Below are 26010 nucleotides of genomic sequence, written 5' to 3'. Positions count from 1 at the left end.
GGAGTGGTGCAGAGAAAACAGACTTTCACTTAAGGGTCTGCTGATCAGTAAGGATCAGGCTGGGATTAAAGTGTTTTCGTGTTGCTCCAGATGTAAATGTGCCTGTTGCAAAACGATGTTGAAATGGGGAGAGGGAAGGCTGGGACAAGAGGGTGGAGAATGGTGAGACTGGGTAGCAAGTGGGATGATGTCAACTAGACCATGGCACTAAGTCTACAACTACCTGAAGGGAGGTTGTAGCGCAGCGGGAGTCGGCCTCTTCTCCGAGGCAACTAGTGCTAGGACAAGAGGACACAGCCTCAAGCTTGGCCAGGGGAGGGTCAGGTTGGACATGAGGAAGCATTTCTTCTCAGCAAGGGTCATTAGCCATTGGAAGGGGCTGCCCAGGGAGGTGGTGGAGTCCCCATCTCTGGAGGGGTTTAAGAAAAGCCTGGACATGGCACTTAGTGCCCTGGTCTAGTTGCCATGGTGGTGTCAGGGCAATGGTTGGACTTGATGATCCCAGAGGGCTCTTCCAACCTCATTGATTCTGTGATTCTGTATTTATGGAGCATATCCACGCTCAGATGTAGAGGAGGAATGACCTCTACATTTCATTTGTGGGTTTCCCCCATCTGAAAACTATCATCCCCTTTGTAAGATCGCCTGTCCGTGTGCCCTGTTTCTTGGACGCTCATCTGAGCTGCTTCTGGTCGCTTCCAGAGACAGGACGCTGGGTGCAAGGACCTTGGCCCACTCCACGAGTGCAAGTCCAGCCGTGGCTCTCCAAAGTGCTGCTGCATCTTTGCCCAGCCTTTCGTAACGCTGTTTTCTTGCTTCCCAACAGTCCCTTTCATTGTTAGAGGCACAGGCAGTTTTGACTTGTCACTGCTGTTATTATTATCACCATCATCATTATTACAACTGGCGCTTATTCAGATTGAAACCTTTCATTTTTTTCAGAATAGTGACGTTCAGCTGTTTGCAAAATGACAGATGGTGACAGAATTTTGGGCCTCAAAGAACTGTTAGGCATTCCCCAAGTATGACGGAGTTTCTTTACGTAGAGTTGCTCAGTGGTTATGAAGGAGCTGTGTTCACAGAATCACAGAATGTCAGGGATTGGAAGGGACCTCGAAAGATCATCTCGTCCAATCCCCCTGCTGGAGCAGGATTACCTGGATCATGTCACACAGGAACGCGTCCAGGCGGGTTTTGAATGTCTCCAGAGAAGGAGACTCCACACCCTCTCTGTGCAGCCTGTGCCAGTGTTCGGTCACCCTCACTGTAAAGAAGTTTTTCCTCATATTTATGTGGAACCTCCTGTGTTCCAGCTTGCACCCATTGCCCCTTGTCCTGTCAAGGGATGTCACTGAGAAGAGCCTGGCTCCATCCTCATGACACTTGCCCTTTACATATTTATAAACATTCATGAGGTCCCCCCTCAGTCTCCTCTTCTTCAAGCTAAAGAGACCCAGCTCCCTCAGCCTCTCCTCAGAAGGGAGATGTTCCACTCCCTTCATCATCTTCGTGGCTCTGCGCTGGACTCTCTCTAGCAGTTCCCTGTCCTTCTTGAACTGAGGGGCCCAGAACTGGACACAATATTCCAGATGCGGCCTCACCAGGACAGAGTAGAGGGGGAGGAGAACCTCTCTCGACCTGCTAACCACACCCCTTCTAATCCACCCCAGGATGCCATTGGCCTTGGCCACAAGGGCCCATTGCTGGCTCATGGCCATCCTGCTGTCCACTAGGACCCCCAGGTCCCTTTCCCCTACGCTGCTCTCCAACAGGTCTGTCCCCAACTTGTACTGGTCCTTGGGGTTGTTCTTGCCCAGATGCAGGACTCTCCACTTGCCCTTGTTATATTTTTGCTGTGCCTGGGCCAGGCTTGTTTGCAGAACTGGAGGCCAGAAAGCTGAGATCTAAAAGGCTAGACCCTGAAGAACTTCCAGAGCTGGGTAAGACAAATGATTTGTTTCTCTTCATGGGGGAGTTCCCTTCAGTGGTGTATGAAACGATCATACTTTATAGTCTTGTATTAATATGGAAACAATACAATGACAGAATCGCTTCTATAGTAAAAAAAAACACTCAAGAGAATTGAAGACATCAATTTTTTTCCTTTTTTTCCCCACTTAGCTGCTACTCTGATCCTCCTGTCTTCACATAAAACTTGTATGTCAGCGTATTTTCCTACAGTCTTGTTGACTGATGCCAAATTTAAGAAACAGCCTTATTTTTTTAGCATGCAGCTCTTAACTGTGTAGAAGACCATCAAGTTCCCTGTTAATGCAAGTTCTTGCAGTGAATCAGTGCGGTGGTGAACAGCCAAAGCTGCAGACAGCACCGCTAATGAGGGTACAATCAGCCTCATTAATTTTTACAATTACCCTGGGAACATCTAAAAGGGAACTCTTGCTGCTGAGAGCTTTTGAGACCATTCACCACGAGTGGAGCTCAAGGTAGAAGAGACTCTTGACGTGTCAGTCTGGCTTCCTAGAAAACAATTCGATATTTCACCATTATAGATGTTTTTTTTTATCCTGGATGAATATTTTGAGATTTGCCAGCCATGAAGTATCTTACAGATGTTCCTTTGTGAAGCAAAGCCTTCGACCCAGTTGCTGAAGCTTCTGGAGCGTGCCTGACGTCAGCAGTACTGTTCCTTCAATGCAGTGTTCTGCTGCGTAGATTTAAAAATATTGTAAGAAGAAACAGTAGGACAGCAATAAAATTCTTAGGATTATTTTGCTAGGAATTATGTGGTTTAACAGGTTGAAGACCTTTATTTCAATCTACGTGGACTGGAAGGATCTGCACAGATCAGCAGATATCATCTCTTCTTGTTGCATCCGTGTAAATCTTTCATAAACAAATCATAGTACGTTTTAAGGTTTCTTTAGTCTCTGCTAGGTCAACCAGAAAGCTGTCCCAGAAATTCCTTTCTCTGTTGGTTAAACCTCTAATATGATGTAACTTATGCATATTTTAATGTTGGCATGAGACTAATTTAAACAGATTTTTCACTTGTGCTTCTCCTTTCCCTGCTCCCACAGGACAACCTTCTTTGTCTTCATTTTGCAGCTAAACAAACCACGTTCTCCCAGTTCCCTTTGTGCAGTAGGGCCTCATTTTCCTTGGCTATGTTTATTTCAGCTTGGAGAGCTGGATGTATTTGCCTACATCAAGGATTTATTGCCCACACGGAGCTTTGGTGCAGGGTCCTACATCCTAGAGGTCTGAACAAAAGAACAGAAAGCCGGGGCAGACGGTCTCTGATGGCCTCAGGCTGTTTGCTCAGGGTGGATTCATCGGTCGTGGGCAGTCTGAAAACCATAACTCATTTCCTCTGTTTGCTTCAGTCCATTCTCTAATCTCGCATCCATTAAGAGTTATCTCTGAATAATGAATGGAGACTCCATTAAGAAGGGGAAAGGGCAAATCTGGTACTTATTTTTAAAAAAAAAAAAGGAACCCTCCAGGTTCTTTGCTTTTTCCCTCCCCAGCTTGCTTTTCATCCATTAGCCATCCAGTTGCTGGAAAAAACACTGGAGGAGTTAACTAAGCAACTTAGTTGTAGGCACATAGGGCATGACAAGCAATGAGTAACAACTACGTGTTGCCAATGCCAAGTTGTGTAAACTCAGTCTGAATTCTTACTGTGACGGCTACTGGCCTTGTCAGCAGGGGAGAAATAGAAGATGCCGGATGTCTTGATGGTTTTGGTAAGGCTTTTCTGACGCTCATCTGCTTGATATAAGCGAGTTAGGGGGAGATGACTTGGCCTCAAGCTTGGCCAGGGGAGGTTCAGGTTGGACATGAGGAAGCATGACCCAAGAAAGGGTCATCAGCCATTGGAAGGGGCTGCCCAGGGAGGTGGTGGAGTCACCATCTCTGGAGGGGTTTAAGAAAAGCCTGGACATGGCACTTAGTGCCCTGGTCTAGTTGCCATGGTGGTGTCAGGGCAATGGTTGGACTCGATGATCCCAGAGGGCTCTTCCAACCTCGTTGATTCTGTGATTCTGAGAAATGTCATTCAAAAAAGCCCCATGAAATTCAGTAGAGACAAATGTGAAGTTATCAAGTTCAGTGTGTGTAATCAATTACTCAAATGTCAGAAAAATCTGCTTAGTCATGAGGAAAAGGAGTGGGATGTGTGAACAGGCATGCCCAAGTCTTCTAGAAGATATTCCTGTATGAGGCTGGTAAGACTTCAGCTGGAGTAGTGTCCTGGTTTTTGCTTAGACGTGGGCAAATTGGAGGGAGTCCAGAGAGACTAACAGGCGAGGCTGTGTATCTAAGACCTTTGGCCAGTGAGTAAGGTCTAAAGAACTTGAGGTGGCTTGAGAAAATTCAGGGAAGGTGCAAGAGCCGTGTTTGAGTATGCAAAAAGTAATTGTAGAAAGAAGGGAAATGAACTCCTCTAGTTATCTCTGAAAGGTAAGACAGAATCACAGAATCAATGAGGTTGGAAGAACCCTCTGGGATCACCGAGTCCAACCATTACCCTGACACCACCATGGCAACTAGACCAGGGCACTAAGTGCCATGTCCAGTCTTGTCTTAAACCCCTCCAGAGATGGTGACTCCACCACCTCCCTGGGCAGCCCCTTCCAATGCCTAATGACCCTTGCTGAGAAGAAATGCTTCCTAATGGCCAACCTGACCCTCCCCTGGCCAAGCTTGAGGCTGTGTCCTCTTGTCCTAGCGCTGGTTGCCTGGGAGAAGAGGACTTGTATTGACAGCCTTAATTTGCACTAAGGAAAACCCAAGTGTGCCATCAGGAGAAACTTCCAAGTGGGACAGCAAGGAAATGAGAGGGGGGGATGCAAGCCAGCAATCAACAGAGCGTCCCCAGCAGAACATGAGGAATAATGTGGGTATCCCTCAAGGTTTTGTAGAGCCAGGAAATGGGCTAGATTGCCTCTCGAGGCTGCTGCCAGCGAGCCAGACCTGTGCGGCATGGCCTGGTAGAACATCTCTTGAACAAAGTGGTGCTCAGGTTTAGGACTTGCCCCTATTCCTCTTTCTCTGCTGTTTGCCCTTTTCCTGGTGTTTGTCATCTCCTAGGAGGAGATAAAGTCTTGGGAGCTGTCAGCCTCAAAACCATGGTCTGGCGTCTGAGCCAAACAGAGCTGATAAGACTCTTTGAGAAGAAGCTTTGTAGAGCATTTCCCCTACATCTCGGGAGCTTTTCCTCCATGGTGTCTTCAGATTTCGGGGCTTTTCATTTCCTCCCTATTTACCAACTGATACTTGGCCGGGGGTCTGACGTGTGCTTAAAACAAATCGCTTTGGCAGCTACAGTCAGCGTGTGTTGGTTCAGCTGGAGGTGACGGGGCGGTGGGGAGAGCCGAGGTTTCTCAGGGCTCGGTGCCTGGTGGTGTCCGTGTTCTGCCAAGGCGGTGGCTGTGACCTCAGGAACAACAGAGAGGGAAATGAGTTGAGCTAGTTCAACTCCAGTCCGTGGTCTTTTTTAATCTGGTTTGTGAGCAAGGACATGTGGATCTGTGGGGTGGAGGGGAACACCATGCCTTTCTGAAGGCGGTTAAGGAATGTTTAATCTCAGTTTAAACCAGTTTAAATTTGGAGACACCTTTGATTCTGCCTTGTGTGTATAGTGGTGCTGAAAACTGTCTGTAAACGTGTAATCTGTTAGGTTTATGTCCTATAGAATATGCAGTGAACTCTTAATTCTCAACTTAATGGCATGCGACTTCAACCAAATCTCATCAAAGATCTCAAAATGAGATGGGAAAATCCACGCCATCATTAATCTTGCATGCTCAATTTTCAGCGTCTTGCTTATAAAAATCAATAATTTAATGTTACAGTACATCATCTAGATTTACTTTTCATACACTTCGATCTAAAATTTCACCTTGGGAACTTCCTGCCCAAACTTGAGTGCTGGATGTGCTGGGTTTGTGCAGGTTGGTCAGGGGTTATAGTATTTAATTTAAAAATTGTAGATGGAGTTTCAAAGTGGCTTATTTTCACCTTCATGGTCCGGGACAGCGACGTTTCTGGGGTTGTCCAGACGCTCCCACTGCTGGAGCTCCCAGTCCTGTCCAAGTGTTGGTAGAGCATTTCTTGCTCCTGATTTCATCCTGTCTGCTGCTGGGTTCCACCGAGGCTCAGAAGGCTTTGAAACACTTCCCTGAGATACGAAACTTGGCAATAAAAGTCTCTCTTTTTGGGGGCAAGTTTCGAGTTGTCAATAAAAATATAAAGTTTAAAATTAATGAATTTCTACCATGACTTGATACTGGGTTTATTACCAGACCTACTGCAGCTTACCACTTTGCTGCTCAACAGATGGCTTCCTCTTCTGCCACCTTAAGCCCAGTTAAGCAGTTTGGTGTCTTTTGTCTCTGTCATCGTTGACTCTGAAATGTGTTTTTAAAAAACAATCCCCTTTGAAGTCAAATCCAAAAGAGAAACTTCAAACCCCAAGTTTCTGTGCCCTCATGAGCCTGGCTTACTAAAGCTTGCCCTGTTTGAGTGTTCAGCTACGTCTGGGAGGGAATGGGCCTTCCTTGAAGCTGCTGCTGGTGCACACTGGAGTGTGTCCTGCTGCTCTTGGAGAACATTGCACGTCCCTCAGCAGTGGTGCAACACAGCACGTACTGGGCTCTCCAGTAGCTATGCCATGCTGGTTTTGGTAGAGCTTGCCTCTGACGTGTACTCTTGTGTGTTTTCCGCAGGGACACAGCAGGGCAGGAACGATTTCACACCATCACCACCTCCTACTACAGAGGTGCCATGGGGATCATGCTAGTATACGACATCACCAATGCCAAGAGCTTTGAAAACATCAGCAAGTGGCTCAGAAACATAGATGAGGTGAGTAATGTCTGTAAGATCCCAGAACTGAGCTGTTTGTTGTAGAGAATCACAGAATCAATGAGGTTGGCAGAGCCCTCTGGGCTCATCGAGTCCAACCATTGCCCTGACACCACCATGGCAACTAGACCAGGGCACTAAGTGCCATGGCCAGGCTTTTCTTAAACCCCTCCAGAGATGGTGACTCCACCACCTCCCTGGGCAGCCCCTTCCAATGTCTAATGACCCTTGCTGAGAAGAAATGCTTCCTAATGTCCAACCTGACCCTCCCCTGGCCAAGCTTGAGGCTGTGTCCTCTTGTCCTAGCGCTGGTTGCCTGGGGGAAGAGGCCGACTCCCACTGCGCTCCACCCTCCCTTCAGGTAGTTGTAGGCTGCACTAAGGTCACCTCTGAGCCTCCTCTTCTCCAGGCTAAACACCCCCAGCTCCCTCAGCCGTTCCTCGGAGCTCAGACCCTCCAGACCCTTCCCCAGCTTGGTCGCCCTCCTCTGCACTCGCTCCAGCACCTCAACATCTTTCTTGAAGTGATTCTGTGATTCTGTGAGCATGTGGTGACTCCCAGTGAGCTCAGCTCCTGGATTGCAGTTTCTGCTTCTACCCTGGCAGAAGGGGTAAATTATCACAGGGGTTTGGTGCTGTTCTTAAGCTGGCCTGTGTCCTGTGTTTCCCCCCCTCAACTCTCCCTTCAACAATGCCACGAAGGCAACACTATGCAGGGGGTAGTGGTGTCCTAAAACATCACATTCACACATGAGCAAACTTTGTTTCTGTGCTGGAGAACACTTGGAGGTAAGGAATACATCTTGTGGTAACGGGGAGTTGCAGTTTTCAGGAGGAGCTGCCACCACGAGGTGGTGTGCAGAGGAGCAACGCTAAGCTGTGGAGTAGCTATAGATTGTGTCACTCCTGGTACTAACCTATTTTATAAGGACGACTTGTAAATCCTCAAAGATAATTAACTATGATCACCTCCACTCCCTTAAAACTGATGTCATGAAATATTTGCAGGTTTATCATGGCTGTCAGAGGTAGTATGGCAAACTGCTGCTGTTGAATGTTAGCAGACTACTCAAACCTGCATAGCTGATTTTGTCCTTGTTAGAGGAGGACAGAACGAGGAGGCTGGGAACATTTCAGGCAAGGTCAAGTGAAGCAGAAGAACCTGATGTGGAAACATTCAGTGCTTGGATTCCCAAGGGTTCATTCTCCAGGAGTTCTGAGATGTCAGAGAGCAGCACCACTGTTAGTTCTGGCTCTTGTTATAAATATTTGGATTTTCCAACTTCATTATTTTCCTAGAAAGCATGAAGATGGCCCTGTGGAACTGAGCAGCAGCAGATGGGTGCTGTCAGGCATCGCTGGTTGAAGAATGAGGCTGGTGAAAGGTTCTTACAGAGCACAAATGTGATATTGGGCCTTTAATTTCCTAGTGAGAGGAATGGGAAACTGCTGTTGATGGGAAGGTGCACGTTTTGGTGGGTACGGGTGGTAAGGCAGCACAGGAAGAGACTCAGCAATGAGCAGAATTTAAGCTTGACACTGAGGCCTTTAGTGCTGCGGTTGCTTTATTTAAACAATTCAGTAGTAGCCAGGAAGTTGAGGAATGGATGTCATTCATACCATTGTGTCCGAGAAGCGAGTGTGCTGACCTCATGTTTTTAAATCTGTGTCACACAAACCTCTGCAGCTGGTTTCAGGTGCATTGGGAAGGCTGCATGGTTACTGCAGTTTTATAAGGGAACCTTTTTTTATTATGGAAGAAGCTCACTAACAGAGTGCATTTGCAGAAATGATGGGTGAAGTCGTCCTCGGAGGTTCCAGACGCAGTGTTGAGGCTTCTCACTAAAATGTATGGCAGGTGTTACCCTCTCCTGTACAGGATTATTGCAAATGATGGCTGTGAGTGGAGTAAGTGCGTGCTTTGGGTTTACAAGGAGTTGAAATTGCCAAGGATATTCTCTCAAGGAGGAGAATTTTCAATAAGGAAGCTGCTGTTCTGAATTGCTCTTCCGTGCAAGGAGGCTCTTCTACAGGATACTTAAACCTTGATTTAGAATCAGAGAATCACAGAATGGTTTGGGTTGGAAGGGACCTTAAAGCCCATCCAGTTCCAACCCCCTGCCACGGGCAGGGACACCTTCCACCAGACCAGGTTGCTCCCAGCCCCATCCAACCTGGCCTTGAACACTGCCAGGGAGGGGGCAGCCACAGCTGCTCTGGGCAACCTGGGCCAGGGTCTCACCACCCTCACAGCAAAGAATTTCTTCCCAATATCTCATCTCAATCTCCCCTCTTTCAGTTTAAAACCGTTCCCCCTCGTCCTGTCACTCCATGCCCTTGTAAAAAGCCCCTCTCCCGCTTTCCTGTAGCCCCTTCAGGCATTGGAAGGTGCTAGAAGGTCTCCCTGGAGCCTTCTCTTCTCCAGGCTGAACAGCCCCAGCTCTCTCAGCCTGTCTCCACAGCAGAGGAGCTCCAGCTATTTAGAAATAGCCAGGAAACCTAGAGATGTTACACTGTCATGCTTGCTAAACACTTAATTATTTGAAGGTCACACATTCTGCAGAGGGGTCCTGTGCCACACGCTGTTGCTTTGGGCTGGTTGGGAATTACTTGGGTTGCTCAGGTGGTTCTGTATGTTGGAGCTGTATTTGAAAGCTGCTGCTGTGTGAGCAGTTGTGTGTGTGTGCATGAAAAGTTAATGTTTTCAGAGTCTTCTTCTCTATGACATCTTAATCTGCCTTTGCCATCTGTTCGCTCTCCCTCCTTGTGACCTGAAGGAGAAGAGCTGGGGGTGATTCTCCTGAGGGATGCGAAATGGGTTATTGCCATAAGCAGGAGTACTGGGTACGTGGATCTCTTGCCTTTGTAGTTGTATTAGTAATGCCACCGTAAAGTAGTATTAGGACTGTTGGAATGAAAATAAATTCAGATTAGACTTTCCAAGAAGCTTCTCATGGCAGGTTTCAAAGTGCTTCAGTTACCCACTTAAGTGATGTGTTGTGCCGTGGCTGCTGGAGCTTTTCTGCTGGTTGAGTGGATCTCTTGGGCATATTCTACCCTTACTACGATGGATATTGGCAGTCCTTCAATAACCGAAGAGCTATTTCTGCTCACTCAGCAATCCTTGAGAAGGCGTTGGCACTCGCTTTTGCCTCGCAAAGGTGATTCCCTGCTGTGTGGTCCTGCTTTCCTTTGGATCCTGAGCATTAGCATGGTGCTCACCACAATGTCACGGTCACTTTGGTAGGTTCTTGTCCTGTAGTGTTTGTAGCATCATATCTGAGAATGTTTTTGTCCAGCACACGTAAAACCTGACGCCTCTAAGTGCCAGGCAGGGAGTCGATTCCTTTCCCCTGTCACAGAATGCAAACTAACGAAGATGTGGTAGGCTGGTGTCATTAACTAGAAGGGTCTGGGTTGCAGAATAGCACTTAGTCTGTTTGCAAAAGGAAGACTTCACGCTTAAACTGCAGAAATAAAAAGGAAAGGGGAAAATAACTGGGACTGGGGTGGTGATAGAGCTGTGGCAGACCTGTAGCTGTTGTCTCATTCCTCTTCCAGATCATGTGAGCAATTTAGTCTGAAGAATGATTTCTAGCAGTCTTTGTTACCCCACAGGAAAGCGCAGGACACCCAGACCTGTAAACGTTAGCCTGGACTTCAAACAGCCTGGAAAGACAGCAGTGAAGTAGGTATTTACTGACGTGTCAGCCTGTCTCTTGTCTCGTTTTAGCACGCCAATGAAGACGTGGAGAGGATGCTGTTAGGAAACAAGTGTGACATGGAAGATAAAAGAGTTGTCCCTAAAGCAAAAGGCGAACAGGTAAGTGTGGACAAAAACTTGCCTATCAAAGTAAGCAGATCAGTGCCAAGACTTCCCGGCACCTCCGGGTGGGTGAGGTGCCACAGGGGGATGTACCAGGGAACAACCAAGGTGGCTGTTTGTTTGTTTGTGAGTCTGGGGAATGTTTTCTTAGCAGCTGTGTTGCAAACAATGCCATGAATGGACGGAGGGCAGCTGCAGTTTCTACTTTTCACAACTAAAATTTTTCAGGCATCCTTGAAGTTATTACCACGTCAGGTTTGTGTAGTATCTGTTGTCTCAGTTCAGACGTTGACTTGTGATTTAATGCCCTTTAATTGCTGGTTGTGAATTATTAGGTTGTGAATCTTCTTTTGTGACACTGCCTAGCTGGTACTTCTGATGCCTGCTACAGCTGAACGAATATTACGTGCTTATAAATGCTGCTAGTCCCAAAGTTAGAGCAGCACCAATTGAGTAACTTGGTAGTAACACTAACCACCTTCTTTCTCTTTTGGTTTAGATTGCTAGGGAGCACGGTATTAGGTTTTTCGAAACTAGTGCAAAAGCAAATATAAACATTGAGAAGGCATTCCTCACATTAGCAGAAGACATTCTTCGAAAGGTAGGTGCTTACAGGATTCGTTTGAAAAGAATATCCTGAAATTTCAGCCTCTGTGGCTTTTGATGTTCATCTGAGTTGTTGCAGCTTTTGGCTTTGGCATGCTAAGACAAAGGAGGCCCTCAAGGAGGAGTATTGTACATCTAAAGCTTGTTTGATGTTTCATTCCTGGGTACTATCTAGAGAGAGTAGCGTACATCAAAGAGCCAAGGAACATAAACTTGTAGTTGTTCAGTCCTTAAACTCATGGCTGTGTCGTGTGTGTGCTTGGAGTTCAAACATTGCAGCTGGGGTGGAAGAGCATTGTCCTTTCCCTGCCACCATCACCATCGATACACAACATTGTCTAAAAACTCTTAAGCCCCTGTTGGGAAGAGTTTAGATGTGCCTGATAGAACAGATGAACCAGATCTGCCACTTCCTACCTTGTTTCACACAGAATCTCACAGAATCAATGAGGTTGGCAGAGCCCTCTGGGATCATCGAGTCCAACCATTGCCCTGACACCACCATGGCAACTAGACGAGGGCACTGAGTGCCATGTCCAGGCTTTTCTTAAACCCCTCCAGAGATGGTGACTCCACCACCTCCCTGGGCAGCCCATTCCTTCCTACCCTGTCTTCCTCTGCCCTCCTGCGTGGCCGCTGTTGGCAACGTCACCTGAATTAATTGGTTAGAAACGTAGTGCGAGGTCAGTGCTGAATCTTGTCACCACGCCTTTCAATACACCTCTGCTCAACCATGTCGGGTTCACTGCTGTAGTTGTTTCTTCATCAGTTTTTGCCAAGTTTTATGTGAGAAACTGGTTGAAAATCCCTGGCCTTTGGTGAAGGGGAGGTCAGGCTAGCGAGCCGTACTGACCCTTCTGCGCTTCAAGTTGTATTTTGGGCCTCGCTGTATCTATCTGGAGAACAGGAGGGGTTGCTTTTGCAAAGCTGTGCCAGAGAGAATAAGAAAAGGAATATGGAGGCGAAACCGCAGCGTTCTCATGAAGGTTTGGGTTCGTTTCTGCACAGCTGGAAGTGGGTGTTAGCATCTGATCCAAACCACTTGACTTTGATTTTTGCTTTGGTCTAACCAAGTTTACATCCCGTGACGCAGAGCGGGCCAGTTCTGTCCGCTGCCTCGGAAACTGGTGTCGTGGTGAACTGGAAGGCAGATGCTTTTGAACAACCCCTCTTTATCCATAAATTACTCTGTGGTTTTTTAAGGTCATTAGTTCACATAATTGAACTTCAGCTTGTGTTAGTTGTGCGCTGTGATTTACTTACTCCACCAAAGTCCAAGTGCCAGTTCTGAGAGCAGGATCTAGAAATAGTTTTCGTTTACTTTGGGGGGTGGGTCCAAGTTCAGAAGTTGTTTTTCCAGCTTTCTCGTTGTTGCTTATTTAAAAAAAAACCCTTAAATTGGTTTTGCATCCTTTTGCTGGAGGGGGGAGGAGGGTTCCCTACGTTTCTGTGGAGCTCTTTGTCCGTAGTTTATTCATAATCCTATTTGGTGATGTCTCTCTCTAAGCCGCTATCTCTTCAGCTCTGAGTACTTTATTTCAGGATGTCTCGAGCCATCTAACTTGTGTCACTTGTTTCCTTGCAGACCCCTGTAAAAGAGCCCAACAGTGAAAATGTAGATATCAGCAGTGGAGGTGGGGTGACAGGCTGGAAGAGCAAGTGTTGCTGAACCTTCTCCTCTCTCACCAATCGCCATCCACCGCCCCTTTTTTCTCGCTGCAAAACAAACCACTCTGCCCGTTTTTAACCTTAAACCGATGTTTTGTTCCTCATCTTAACAAGCTCCTGTCTCCCTTTGTTCTTCTGTTTAGGACAGCTTGCGTGCTATAATTTTCTCAACAACGTGTATAGGAAAATCATCTCCATGACTTCATTTTTTTTCATGTTACCTGCTCAACTTACCACTACATTTTGGTTGTATTATAGTCCCGTTCCTCCTGACATTAAAACATATAGCAATCATACTCAACTCGATTCTGCAAATTGTATAAGAATAAAAGTTAGAATTAACAATTTATTTTGTACAACAGTGGAATTTTCTGTCATGGATCATGTGCTTGAGTCACCATCTTCTCTAGATGCATCAGCAAAAGAGCCAGGAAAAAACTCATGTTCGCCTTGAGTCTGTGATGGGATTTATTTTGTCCTGTGCCTTATGTGGAAAGGAACTTTGTTTTCTCTTTTTTATTTTTTTTTTAATTTCTTTTCTGCTGGTGGAAGCATGTGCAGGAGACATACCATCCATACTTGACCATTTTAAATTACTGAACTCTTGTGATTGCTTTCTGTAATTGTTGGTGTAATGCATCGAGGACAAAGGGTGGTGCAAAAAAAAAAAAAAATAATGACATTTAACCTGCTGTGTCTCCTTTTTGGTGATCTAGCCATTCAGAACTGTTCCTGCTGCCATTTTTTTCTTTTCTCCTCACTTGCAGCTCTTTCCTTTTGCCTGCATGCTGCTTTTATTTGCATTTCTTCATGGTGTGATGTGTTAATTAAAAAGGATGGCAACGTGGTATGTTTGCCAAAAAAAAATTTAATACAAAGCACTGATTTAGCTTTCAAGGTAAAGATGTCGAAGATACCTACTAACTTCCCTCTAGGCGATGTCCGTTCACTAGTATATCTCCTCTCTCCTCCTGCATAGCCGTTGGGTTTTATGATATGGAAGAGTTATTTGCATGCACTAGTTTTCTATGGAGGGTGATGTGGTTGTCTACTTTATGTGTATGAATATAACATGCAACTCCCAAACTGACAGCAGTTAACGTGAACTCTTGGGTTCTCTCTTACTGTTGGCCGCTCCAACGAGCCGGTCGGTAGCCTGGCAAAAGGCTGAGTGAAACCAGAATTGGAAAAAAAAAAAAAACCACCAAGTTGGCAGTTTAATTTATTACCTCCCTGAAAAGTTCCCCTTTTTCTGGTGTTAAAAGCTGAGTCGTTGGCACTTGGGTCAGTCCTGCCCTCGCTCCAAGGCTGGTGGCTGGTGATCCCAGCAGGGCTGCGGAGCCCCCCGGGATTAACCTGCTCATCCCACCCCAGCCAGGCTGGGTGTCACCCACGGCGTGGCTTTGTCACTTGGAAAGGGAGGGGGTTAAGGACACTCTGGCTGAGGACAGACATGCTTTAAATAGATGCTCCTTCCTCCCCAGGCCTCACGTTCTCCTCTAAAGCTGGACGAGCTCCTTCCTTGCTCTTCTCCACTTGAGTTTTGGGCTGTCTCTGATAAATAATTAAAGTAGTAAATGACGCTGATTTAATTTTAATGAGATGAGGGTGTTTTACCGAGGTGTCTCCCCGTTCCTCTGTGGTTTGGCGTTTGTCCCCGTGTGCGTTAACCCTTCCCGGGCGCGGGGCCGGGCAGGCCGCGGGTGGGTACATCGGTGCCGGCCAGTCAGCGCTGTAAATAGGGTCCGGCTGCCTTTTGGGTAAATCTGCACTTTCTAACGTGATCAAAAAGGGAAAAAAAATGGAGAAATAGACATCAAGGTGTTTTTGTATAATCCTCATTTTAAACGTGAGCTTTTTATTTGCTGCCAGGGGCCTGGCTCCCTCTGTGGGAATCCCTCGTTGTGAGACCGAAGGCCTCACAGGCCTCAGGCTTCTCTAACAGGCCGCTCGCTGGTACTACTGGCTGCCACCTCCCCTCTCTATTAGTAAATTAAAATATTTCTAGACAGGCTCCTTCTGTTGATATAAAAACCATGAATTTTAGCCGCGTGGCTTGGCTTTGTTTTGTGTTGTGGAGTGCAAGGCCCAGCCGAGGAGGAGCGAGCGACAAGAGTCGATGCAGATGCTAAAAGAAAAAAAAGTAATAATAATAATAATCATAATGTTGGAGGAATTTATTTCTGCCGGTATCTAAACTTCCTGCTAGCTGTAGCAAACTAACTGCTTGTGAAACCTCGACTTGGAAGACACCCCCTCGCCAGCCCCTGCGTGGAATGGGGCCGCAGGGGCCCTCCAGCCGCCCAGCCCGCGGAGGAAGGCTCAGCGCTACCTTTTTGTCACGGCAAAAAACAAATGTAACTTGATTAAATTGCTCATGATATACTAAACCCCGAGGTTGAATCTGTCCTCCAAAGTGTGTTAACCGCCCCGGGGAGCTGCCGTGGCCGCGCGGGGCAGGGGTAAGAGCGGCGCTTCGTGCTCTCGGACTCGGATGGTGGAAAAACAGCATCAACTTGAGGTCTAGGATTAATTCCCATGCCTACAATTTTTTACTTAATCTTTTAATATTTTTGCTACTCCACTCTGGCTTTTTATTTAAAACACATTCTTTTGTACCACTTACTGTATCAAATTGTATAAAAGATCACTGTCCCATTCTTGGTCATACCAAGAGCAAATAAAAGCTTTTATAAACTTGCATTGGTCACTTCCTCGGCCCCGTTACCTTCCCTCTTGCCCGGCCGGGGGGAGAGGGCTGAGCCCCTGCCCCGCTTGCGGCTGCCCCTCAGAGGAGGTGGGCGCTGGGGCAGGGACCCCCCGAGCCTTTGGGGCAGAGAAGAGCTTCGTGTCTGGGCTGTGGCTGCTCTTGTCCTGATAAAACCTGGGAAGCACAAGCTAAGAAATCAGTTGGCCGGGGGTAGAGCTGCTCCTTTGTGACTTTACTGTGGAAAAGCTTCAAGATTTTGGTTGTTTCCCAAGTGCAGCGGTGAGCGTGAGGCTGCTCCTGCCATGGAGCCCCCCTGGGTGGGGGTACCCCGGGCTCTTGGGCACCCCAGGACCCCCCAGCTCCTTTGCAAGCACCTTTGCAAATGCATTTAAGGGAAATGGTGGTTTCAGCCCTTCCCTCAGCCCCCCGCGGGTCCCAGGATGGGTGTGAGCTATGGGGGGGTTACCAGCTCCCTGGGAGACCCCGCTGCCACCCGGCCCCATCCATGTCCTTCCCCACCGAGCAGGATCTGTTCGCCCTCACCAGTCCCCTCTCCACGAGCTCTCCTGCCCATGGGGAGTGGGTGCCCCTGGGGTCTCCCGCAGCCTTCGGGCACTCCTGGGTCAGGGATGTCACCCCCTGCGATAGCTCGGCGAGGGGCCTGTCCCCGTGGCAGGGGGACGGGGCTGTGGGGAGCAGCTCAGCCATCCAGAATCCTGCCTGTCCCCAGGGACTCATCAGTGTCCTGTGGTGGGGAGCGAGGAGTTGGTCCCTGGCCGAGTCACCTCAGATCAGCGGCTGCTGCGAGGAGCCGGGGCCTGGTGCCCGCGGGAGGGCCCAGGGGGTCACGGCGTGGGGGCTCATGGTGTGGGGGCTCCGTGCAGCCATCGCCATCGCGGTGGTGGTTGTGTGAGGGGTTCCTGAGGGGGACCTTCCCCCATGGACACTGTCCTGCAGCTCTCAGCATCCAGCTTGTCAGTGTCGTCCCCATCAGCGAGTCTTGAGACTTTCCCCATCCTCCTGCTGCTGTATCATCCCTGCTCTGTCTGGGAGTGCCTGGGGGGACAGCAGCATGGCAGGGGACAGCAGCATGGCAGGGGACAGCAGGGTGGCAGGGGACAGCCTGGTAGCACAGCCCAGTGTGTGGTGGCAAGTCCCCAGGGCTGGGAACTGGCCACATGCACTTGCTGCTTTCTCCGCTCCTTCATCCTCCTCATCCCATCTCCAACCCCCTGGGGTGGTGGCTGGGGGGGGTGCGATGTCCCCGAGCCCAGCGCTGCCCTCTGCTCCCCGCTGCGGCACCTCCGGGGCTGGAGGAGGCCCCAAAACAGCGGTGGGTGCATGATGCTGCTGAGCTTGGCCGGGGCTTTAGAGCCTCCACGGCTGCGAGTGAGCGTGTCCCCAGCACAAGGGGTGCAGGGACCCCCGGGCTTGATGTCCCCGGCTCAGGGTGGCCGTGAGCCTCCAGGCTGCAGGGTCCCCCCTTGGTGTGACAGTGATGTCCATGCTGGGGGTCCCCACTCGGTGTGACAGTGCCATCCCTGCCGGGGAGGGGTCCCTGCTCCCTGTGCTGGCACCACTCGTGCCTCCGGTCTGTGCGGCGGTGCTGGGTCCGGGGGGTCCCCGCTGGGTGAACGGGGCACGGGGCATCTTCGGGGTCCTCCGCCTGCCCCCACCCGGGCCCTCGGTACCCCCCGGCCCCCCGCAGCCCTGATGTCCCCTTGGCAAACCCCTGGCGAGGTCCCAGTGGCTCCACACCCCCACACAGCCCCACACAGCCCCCTGTGCTGCACCGGGGCCCGATCTGGCAGCGGGATGGGGCGGGACCCCCGGAGGGACCCGGGGCGGTGGGGCTGAGCCCCCGGTACAGCCCAAGGGGTTCCGAGCTGTCGGGGCTGAGCCCCCGGTACAGCCCGAGGGGCTCCGGGGTGGTCGGGGCTGAGCCCCCGGTACACCCCGAGGGGCTCCGGGGCGGTGGGGCTGAGCCCCCGGTACAGCCCGAGGGGCTCCGGGGGGGTCGGGGCTGAGCACCCGGTACAGCCCGAGGGGCTCGGGGCGGTCGGGGCTGAGCCCCCCGGGACCCCCGTTCCTCCGGACGGCGCGGGCGGAGCCGCCCCCATCTCCGGGGGCCGCGTCCCCTCTCCGGGGCACCCCCGGGAGCTGCCCGGCCAAGGGGGGGGGGTCCCCACCCGCCGCCTCCCCTCCGCCCCCGGCGCCGGGGGGGTCCCGCCTGCCGGGGCGGGCGGGCAGGAGGGGCCGGGGGCGGGCGGGGGGCGGCTCCCGGCTGCCCCGTTCCCCGCCGCCCCCCGCTCCCGGCCCCGGCCCCGGCGCTGGAGCCCGGCGCGGCCGCCCCCCGCCGCGGCCCGGGGCCGGCCTGAGCCGCGATGCGATGGAGAAGCTGGCGGCGGGGCTGGCCCGGCTCCGGTGGAGCCCCGCGGCGCTGCCCCTCGACGCCATCGTCAGCCAGTGCCGGCTGCCCACCCTCGTGTGCCTGGGGCAGGGTGAGCGGGGCCGGGGATGGAGGCTGGAGGGACGAGGAGGAGGAGGGAGGGAGGATGGAGTGATGGGGAGGAGGAGGAGGGAGGGAGAGAGAGAGGAAGGATGAAGTGATGGGGAGGAGGAGGAAGGAAGGATGGAGGGACCAGGGGTAGGGAGGCTGGAGTGATGGGGAGGAGGAGGAGGGAGAGAGGAAGGATGGAGTGATGGGGAGGAGGAGGGAGGAAGGCTGGAGGGACCAGGAGGAAGGAGGGAGAGAGGCTGGAGTGATGGGGAGGAGGAGGGAGGAAGGATGGAGGGACCAGGGGGAGGGAGGCTGGAGTGATGGGGAGGAGGAGGAGGAGGGAGGAAGGCTGGAGGGACCAGGAGGAAGGAGGGAGGGAGGCTGGAGTGATGGGGAGGAGGGAGGGAGGAAGGATGGAGTGATGGGGAGGAGGAGGAGGAGGGAGAGAGGAAGGATGGAGTGATGGGGAGGAGGAGGAGGGAGGAAGGCTGGAGGGACCAGGAGGAAGGAGGGAGGGACGCTGGAGTGATAAGGAGGAGGGAGGGAGGAAGGATGGAGTGATGGGGAGGAGGAGAAGGAGGAAGGAAGGAAGGATGGAGTGATGGTGAGGAAGGAGGAAGGCTGAAGGGACCAGGAGGAAGGAGGGAGAGAGACTGGAGTGATGGGGAGGAGGAGGAGGAGGAAGGAATGATGAAGGAACCAGGGGGAGGGAGGCTGGAGTGATGGGGAGGAGGGAGGGAGGAAGGATGGAGTGATGGGGAGGAGAAGGAGGAGGGAGGGAGGAAGGATGGAGGGACCAGGGGGAGGGAGGCTGGAGTGATGGGGAGGAGGAGGAGGAGGAGGACGGATGGAGTGATGGGGAGGAGGAGGAGGAGGAAGGAAGGATGGAGGGACCAGGAGGAGGGAGGGAGGAAGGATGGAGATGTGAGAATGAAGGAGGGAGGAAGGCTGGAGGGACGATGAGGGAGATGATAGGAAGGCTGGAAAGGTGAGGAGGAGGAGGGAGGAAGGCTAGAGAGATGGAGAGGAGGGAGAAAGGATAGAGGGAGGAGGGAGGGAGTCTAGAGGGATGGGGAAGAGGAGGGAGGAAGGCTGGAGGGGGGAAGAGGAGGAGGGAGGAAGGCTGGAAGGATGAAGAGGAAGGAGGAAGACTAGAGGGACCAGGAGAAGGGAGGGAGGCTGGAGGGCTGAGGAGCAGGAGGAGGAAGGCTGGAGGGCCCGGGGAGATGCCCAAGCTGCCGTCCCAGCTCCAGGGCTGCTGCTGCCCGGGCCCTTCTCCCAGGGGGGGGGCCCGGGCTGTCCCCGCTGGACGGGGGGCTCCGGGGGACGGTTGCCCTTGTCACCCTTTCCAGGTGACACACTGGGGGCAGCGGCACCAGGCTGGCAGGGGCTGAGAGCCACCGTGTCCCCTTGCCACCCTCCTGGGGCACAGCCTGGTTGGGGGGGGGGGATGCCTGGCTGTGACCCCCCCGCACAGGCTGGGTGGGGAGCAGGGGGGTGGCAGGGGGGCGGGGGGCACTGTGGGGTGCACAGGTCCATCCCCTGGAGCAGGGTGGGTGCTCAGGGTGGTACTGGGGTGGGTGCTGGGGCCATACTGGGGTGCTGGGGCCATACTGGGGTGGGTGCTGGGGCCATACTGGGGTGGGGGCCGGAGGGGGGGTGCAGCAGCAGTGGGGACCCCCTGTGCCGGCCCCGACTCAATAAACTTGTTGTTTGCAGCAGCTGCAGCTTTTCAGGGGGGACAAAGAAATTGTTTCCCAGGCAACTGGTGGCTCTTGGCAGCGGGCACCTGCTAGTCCCCCCCCCGTGGCTCCCAGCTCCCGGCTTGGGGTGCCCTGGGGTGGTGACAGCCCCGTCCCCGCAGGCGAGCGCGTGGAGGGGGTGAGCGCCCAGGACGTGCTGCTGGTGCACTCGTGCCGGCAGTGGACCACGGTGACAGCCCACAGCCTGGAGGAGGGACACTACGTCGTCGGCCCCAAAATCGACATCCCGCTCCAGTACCCAGGTGGGGACAGCCGAGGGGGCGAGGACGGGGGTGTTGGTGTCCCCTGGGGCACCAGGGCTGGGATTCTCACCCCCCCCTCCAACCTCCAGCAGCTGAACTGGGGGTGCCCCAGTATGGTCCAGTCTGGGGGAGGAGATGCTCTGGTTCAGGGGTTGCTCTGTGCCCCCTCCTGCCCTGGCAGCGCCCAGCCCAAAGCTGGGGGGACTGACAGGGGTGGGGGGATGAGGACAGGGGCAGGGATGGGGACAGGAACAGGACAGGGATGGGATGAGGATGGGATGGGGATGGGGACAAGGACAGGGATGGGGACAGTGGGGTGGGGATGGGGACAGGGATGGGGACAGGGATGGGGTGGGGATGGGATGAGGATGGGATGGGGACAAGGACAGGAATGGGGACAGGGATGGGGACAGGGATGTGGTAGGGATGGGATGCGGACAGGGATGGGGACAGGAACAGGGATGGGGTGGGGATGGGATGAAGATGGGGACAGGGGTGTGATGAGGACAGAGATGGGAGAGGGGTGGGGATGGGGACAAGGACTGGGATGGGGACAAGGAGAGGGATGGAGACAGGGACGGGGACAGGACAGGAGTGGGGACAGGGATGGGACAGGGATGGTGACAAAGACAGGGCTGGGGATGGGATGGGGACAAGGACAGGGATGGGGAGGGGATGGGGACAAGGACAGGGATGGGACAGGGCTGGGGACAAGGACAGGGCTGGGGAGGGGATGGGGACAAGGACAGGGCTGGGGACAAGGACAGGGCTGGGGAGGGGATGGGGACAAGGACAGGGATGGGGATGGGGAGAAGGACAGGGATGGGATGAGATGCGGGTGAGGAAGGGGAAGGGACAGGGCTGGGGACAGGCTGGGGCTGGCGACACACCGTGTCCCCGGTGTGGTGGCCTCGGCCGTGGCCCCGGCCCGGCTCGGGGCTGGCGGTGGGGCCGCCTGGCGCCGCGGGACATTAATATTCCCCTCAGGTCCGTCCCCGCCGCGGCGCTGCCGATGGCGGCGGGTTTGCTGCCGGCCACGTCCCCCCCGCTCCTGCCTTCGCCCCCGGTCCCCTCCCCGGGTCCCCTCCCCGGTGGCGTGGGGCAGAGGGGGGTCACGGCAGGTTTCAGGGGGTGATGGAGCTCCTCCATCCACGGGGCATTTCTGGGGTGGCTTTGGGGTGGTCCCTGTACCCTGGGGGGTGCCAGACACCCTGCGTGGCCGGGGCTGTGTGCTTGGTGCCACCCAAAAGCCCCCCCTTGATGACACCCGTGTGGGGTGTGGGTAGGGGGATGCTCTGGTGTCCCCTCGCAGCACCAGTGGACACCACAGAGGTGCCCCCCAAAAATGTGATGGGGCCCCCAGGCCTGTCCTGAGGCCCCACAAAGGGCCATGCTGGCCCCGAGGTGGGTCACAGCGGGTCCCTGTGGCCAGGCCCTGGAGATGGGCTCCTCTCAGCGCCGTGGGTGGGGCTGTCCCACGCAGGGAAGTTCAAGCTGCTGGAGCAGGACCGGGACATCCGTGAGCCCGTGCAGTACTTCAACAGCGTGGAGGAGGTGGCCAGCATCTTCCCAGACCGCGTCTTCGTCATGGAGGCCATCACCTTCAGCGTGAAGGTGGGTATGGGGATGGTGGTGGGACAGTGGAGGACACTGGTAGGGCAGCAGGGAATGGTAGCGGGGTGTCAGGGGACAGTAGGGGACAGCAGGTGAATGGCAGGGGGTTGTGGTGAGGCAGCAGGAATTGGTGGTGGGACATCAGGATATGGTGGTGGGAATAAGCAGGGGGTGGTGGGAAAGTGGGGGTTGGTGGTAGGACATTGTGAGAGGACAATGGGACAGCAGGGGATGGTGGTGGGACATCAGGGGATGGTGGGATAGCAGGGGATGGTGGTGGGACATCAAGGGTTGATGGTGGGACATTAAGGGTTGGTGGTGGGATAGCAGGGGGTGGTGGTGGGACATCAAGGGTTGGTGGTGGGACATCAGGGGGTGGTGGTAGGACATCAAGGGTTGGTGGTGGGACATCAAGGGTTGGTGGTGGGACATCAGGGGGTGGTGGTGGGACACCAGGGGTTGGTGGTGGGACACCAGGGGTTGGTGGTGGGACATCAGGGGGTGGTGGTGGGACATCAGGGGATGGTGGTAGGACATCAGGGGGGTGGTGGTGGGACATCAGGGGGTGGTGGTAGGACATCAGGGGGTGGTGGTAGGACATCAAGGGTTGGTGGTGGGACATCAGGGGATGGTGGTGGGACATCAAGGGTTGGTGGTGGGACATAGGGGATGGCAGTGGGATATTGGGGATGGTGGTAGAACATAGGGGTTGGTGGTGGGACATCAAGGGGGTCCCACGGTGAGGCTGTCCCGGGGCAGGTGGTGTCGGGGGAGTTCAGCGAGGACAGCGAGGTGTACAACTTCACCCTGCACGCGGGCGACGAGCTGACGCTGATGGGCCAAGCGGAGATCCTCTGCGCCAAGCCGGCGAAGGAGAAGTCGCGCTTCAACACCCTCCTGCGGAAGCTGGGCAAGGCGGCGGCGCCGGCGGCGCCCCGGCAGGCCAAGGGCAAGATGCCGTGTCTCATCTGCATGAACCACCGCACCAACGAGAGCCTCAGCCTGCCCTTCCAGTGCCGGGGCCGCTTCAGCACCCGCAGCCCGCTGGAGCTGCGCCTGCAGGAGGGCGAGCACACCGTGCGCACCATCATCGAGAAGGTGCGGCTGCCCGTCACCGTGGCCGTGCCCGCCCGGCCCGCCCGCAACCCCTACGACCTCCACGCCATCCGCGAGGGCCACCGCTACAAGCTCCTGGGCATCATCTCCAAGACCGTCGTCCTCTGCTGCATCCTCCGCCGCGACGCCCTCGTCCCCTTCCACTTCCTCCTCCTCGCCGACATGCCCCGCTTCCAGCTGCCCGAGGGGCTCCTCGCCGGCGACCCCCACCTCGAGAAGCTGCTGCGGGACAGCGCGACGCTCTGCCGAGACCGCTTCGACCCCGACGAGTACTCGCGGGCCGTGCGCGAGGCCAGGCCCGAGCTGGCCGAGGGCAGCCCCCGCCGCCTGCGCCTCTGCCTGCCCGCCCGCGACCAGCTCAGCCAGCCCCTCCGCCGCCTCGCCCTCTGCCCCTGCGGCACCGGGGGGCCCCCCGCCCGCTGCCGGGCACCCCTGGGCGCGCGCCCACCGCTGCCCGACGACCCCGACCGGGAGTACGTGATGCCCGACTGGGCCGAGCCCGAGTTCAGGACTGCGGAGCCGCTGGAGATCCCCTACGAGGAGCTCTGGGGTAGCCCCGAGGGCTCCTTCGGGGCCGTCACCCCGCTGGGCTCCCCGCAGCGCCCCGGGGACGAGCCCCGCGGGGACACCCCACCCCCCGTGCCACCCAAGTCGGAGGCGGTAAGAGCCACGGTGCCGTCCCCAGGGATGGGGAATGGCACCCTGGGGGCACGCTGGCAGGGGGATGCCCAGCTCGGACCCTCTCCGGGTGCTGTGGGGCTCTGGGCTGGGAGCCCCTGTCCCCTGGGGCTGGGGTCTCTGTCCCCTGGGGCCAGGGTCCCTCCCTGGCGCTGTTCAATCACCCAAACCCTCTGGGCTTTGTGGCACAAGGGGGTCCACAGCTCCCCGGGGCTCTGCATCACCGGGGGTACCCGAATCCTCAGGACACCCTTGTGCCACAGGGTCCCCTGCTTCCCCGGGGCTCTTTGCACCAGGGGGTACCTGAATCTCTTGGGCTCCCTGGCACCGTGGGGTACCCAAACCCCCTGGGCTCCCCAAAGCCCCCAGGCTCTCCAGCACCGTGGGGCACCCAAACCCCCCCAGGCTCCCCAACCACCCCACGCTCCCCAGCACCACGGGGTACCCAAACCCCCTGGGCTCCCCATCACTGTGGGGTACCCAAACCCCCCGGGCTCCCTGGCACCGTGGGCACCAACCTTTCAGGCTCCCCTTCATCACGGGGTACCCACAGTTTTTGGGCTCCCTGTGCCATGGGGTACGCAGCTCCCCGGAGCTCCCCGTTGGCACCCAGAGCCTTGTGGCTCGACCAGGGCTGGCTGCCCCCGAGCCCCCCCATTGCCCCCTCCAGCCGTGGGGTCCTGGGGGCAGATCCCCCCAGCACCAGTGACAGGGGCCTGATGGCACTTGCCCCCTTCCAGGTGAAGGAGGAGTGCCGGCTGCTGAATGTGCCCCCCGTGCCACCCCGGGGCAGCCGCCCCCCGGCCTCCTGCAGCCCCCCGGCACCCCTGCGCTGCCCGAAGCTGGTGCCCGCTCCCTCGCCCACCCCCAGCCTCTCGTACTACTCCTCGGGGCTCCACGACGGGTGAGTGGCTCCGGGATGGCTGTGGTGGGGACGGGGTGGCGGGTTGACACCCCGGGGTGGGATGTCCCTGCGGTGTGGGGCTGGGGACGGGGGGGATGCAGCCGTGGGGTGATGGTGATGCTCCCCTTGCTCTGGCGTGGCTGGAGATGTTGGGATGGGGTGGCAGGTTGGCACCCTGGGGTGGGATGTCCCTGCGGTGTGGGGCTGGGGACAGGGGGAGACGCAGCCATGGGGTGATGGCGACGCTCCCCTTGCTGTGGCATGGCTGGGGATGTCAGGATGGGGTTGTGGGGATGGGGTGGTGGGTTGACACCCCGGGGTGGGATGTCCCTGCGGTGAGGGGCTGGGGACGGGGGGATGCAGCCATGGGGTGATGGGGATGCAGCCATGGGGTGATGGTGACGCTCCCCTCGCTCCAGCAGGTCGGCCCCCCGCAGCGGCTCGCCCTCGCCCGACGCCTACTCCCTCTACTGCTACCCCTGCACGTGGGGCGACTGCAAAGCCGGGGAGGCCCCGGGGCGCCCGCTGCCCCCCGCCGCGCTGCCCCCCGCCGCCCAGCCCGCGCCCACCTCCTGGTCGGACCCCTGGGCGTACGCCGACGTGGGCGCCGGGGCGGGCAGCGGCTGCTCCACCCCGCAGCCGGGGGCCGAGCCCCCCCTGAAGCCCTACCGCAGCTGCCCCCGCCTCAAGCCCCCGCACCCCCAAAAACGCTTTGCCCCCTTCGGGGCCCTCAACCCCTTCGCCGGCCCCACCGAGTGGCCGGAGGGCCCGGAGTGGCCCAAGACGCCTTCAGCCCCAGCCGCCCCCTCCTCCTCCTCCTCGCCCGAGCCCTTCGCCCCCCCCGAGGAGCCCCCACCTCGCCCCCCCAAGGGGGACAGCATCGTCATCCGCGGGGCGGCCCCGCTCTCGCCCGCCGTCCTGCGCGGGGCCGAGGGCGGCGTCACCCGCCTGTACCTGGCGCAGGGCGTCATCGAGGTGCCGCCGGCGGCGGCGCGGGGTGACGGGGGGGCCCCGCCGGCAGCCCCCCGCCCCAGCGGCGACGGCTCGCCCTGGCTGCCCCCCGCCGACCTCTCGGCCCTCTCGCTGGAGGAGGTCTCCAAGTGCCTGCGCTTCATCGGCCTCTCCGAGGACGTCGTCAGCTTCTTCGCCCGCGAGCGCATCGACGGCAGCATCTTCGTGCAGCTCAGCGAGGAGATCCTGGCCGACGACTTCCGCCTCACCAAGCTCCAGGTGAAGAAGATCATGCAGTTCATCAAGGGCTGGCGCCCCAAGATCTAGCCCCACGCCGGGGACCCCCCGCCCGGACCTCGGGGGTCCCCCCCCCACCCACCTGGACCACGGCTCTGCCTCTCCCCTCTCCCACCCCCTGCCCCGATCCAGCAGTGCCTCTGCCCCACGGGCTGGGGGTTTCCTCCTCCTCAGCCCTCTTGCCCAGCCCTCCCCACTCCCTGTTTTAACACTGGACAGTAATTTTGGCCCACATGGGCTGGAAAACACTGGAGTTTGCATCGACTGGTTTAACTTAATCCTTGTGGATTAGCGTTAATAAACGTACG

General features: G+C 55.6%; 3 protein-coding genes across 4 annotated transcripts in view; 2 read left to right on the top strand and 1 right to left on the bottom strand.

Annotated features, from left to right (window-relative positions):
* RAB10 (RAB10, member RAS oncogene family) overlaps positions 1 to 15628 on the top strand; it is a 47556-nt gene extending 31928 nt beyond the window's left edge. The window contains exons 3-6 of one of the 2 annotated variants that reach the window (XM_068416679.1): positions 6690 to 6828; positions 10561 to 10650; positions 11153 to 11254; positions 12845 to 15628. In XM_068416679.1, the coding sequence (XP_068272780.1) occupies positions 6690 to 6828; positions 10561 to 10650; positions 11153 to 11254; positions 12845 to 12928 (415 nt within the window). In that variant the 3' untranslated portion in view covers positions 12929 to 15628. The remainder of the gene's footprint in view (positions 1 to 6689; positions 6829 to 10560; positions 10651 to 11152; positions 11255 to 12844) is intronic. The other variant, XM_068416687.1, reaches the window with a different exon arrangement.
* DTNB (dystrobrevin beta) overlaps positions 1 to 26010 on the bottom strand; it is a 648286-nt gene that overhangs the window by 406252 nt on the left and 216024 nt on the right. The window lies entirely within an intron of this gene.
* On the top strand, positions 18027 to 25732 carry GAREM2 (GRB2 associated regulator of MAPK1 subtype 2). The gene is made up of 6 exons (XM_068411168.1): positions 18027 to 18138; positions 20002 to 20142; positions 21626 to 21756; positions 22516 to 23532; positions 24291 to 24454; positions 24877 to 25732. Exons 1-6 carry the CDS (start codon positions 18027 to 18029, stop codon positions 25730 to 25732), a joined length of 2421 nt encoding a protein of 806 aa, XP_068267269.1.

Source organism: Nyctibius grandis, chromosome 1 (assembly GCF_013368605.1).
Source record: "Nyctibius grandis isolate bNycGra1 chromosome 1, bNycGra1.pri, whole genome shotgun sequence".
Taxonomy (NCBI): Eukaryota; Metazoa; Chordata; class Aves; order Nyctibiiformes; family Nyctibiidae; genus Nyctibius; species Nyctibius grandis.
This window is presented reverse-complemented; position numbering and strand designations above follow the sequence as displayed.

What these genes read in the sequence shown, in the direction of transcription:
- GAREM2 (XM_068411168.1), top strand. Translation starts at nt 18,027, where the DNA reads ATGGAGAAGCTGGCGGCGGGGCTGGCCCGGCTCCGGTGGAGCCCCGCG. An exon ending in CCTCGTGTGCCTGGGGCAGG is followed by an intron (nt 18,139 to 20,001) that starts GTGAGCGGGGCC and finishes CCGTCCCCGCAG; the next exon opens with GCGAGCGCGTGGAGGGGGTG. An exon ending in TGCCACCCAAGTCGGAGGCG is followed by an intron (nt 23,533 to 24,290) that starts GTAAGAGCCACG and finishes GCCCCCTTCCAG; the next exon opens with GTGAAGGAGGAGTGCCGGCT.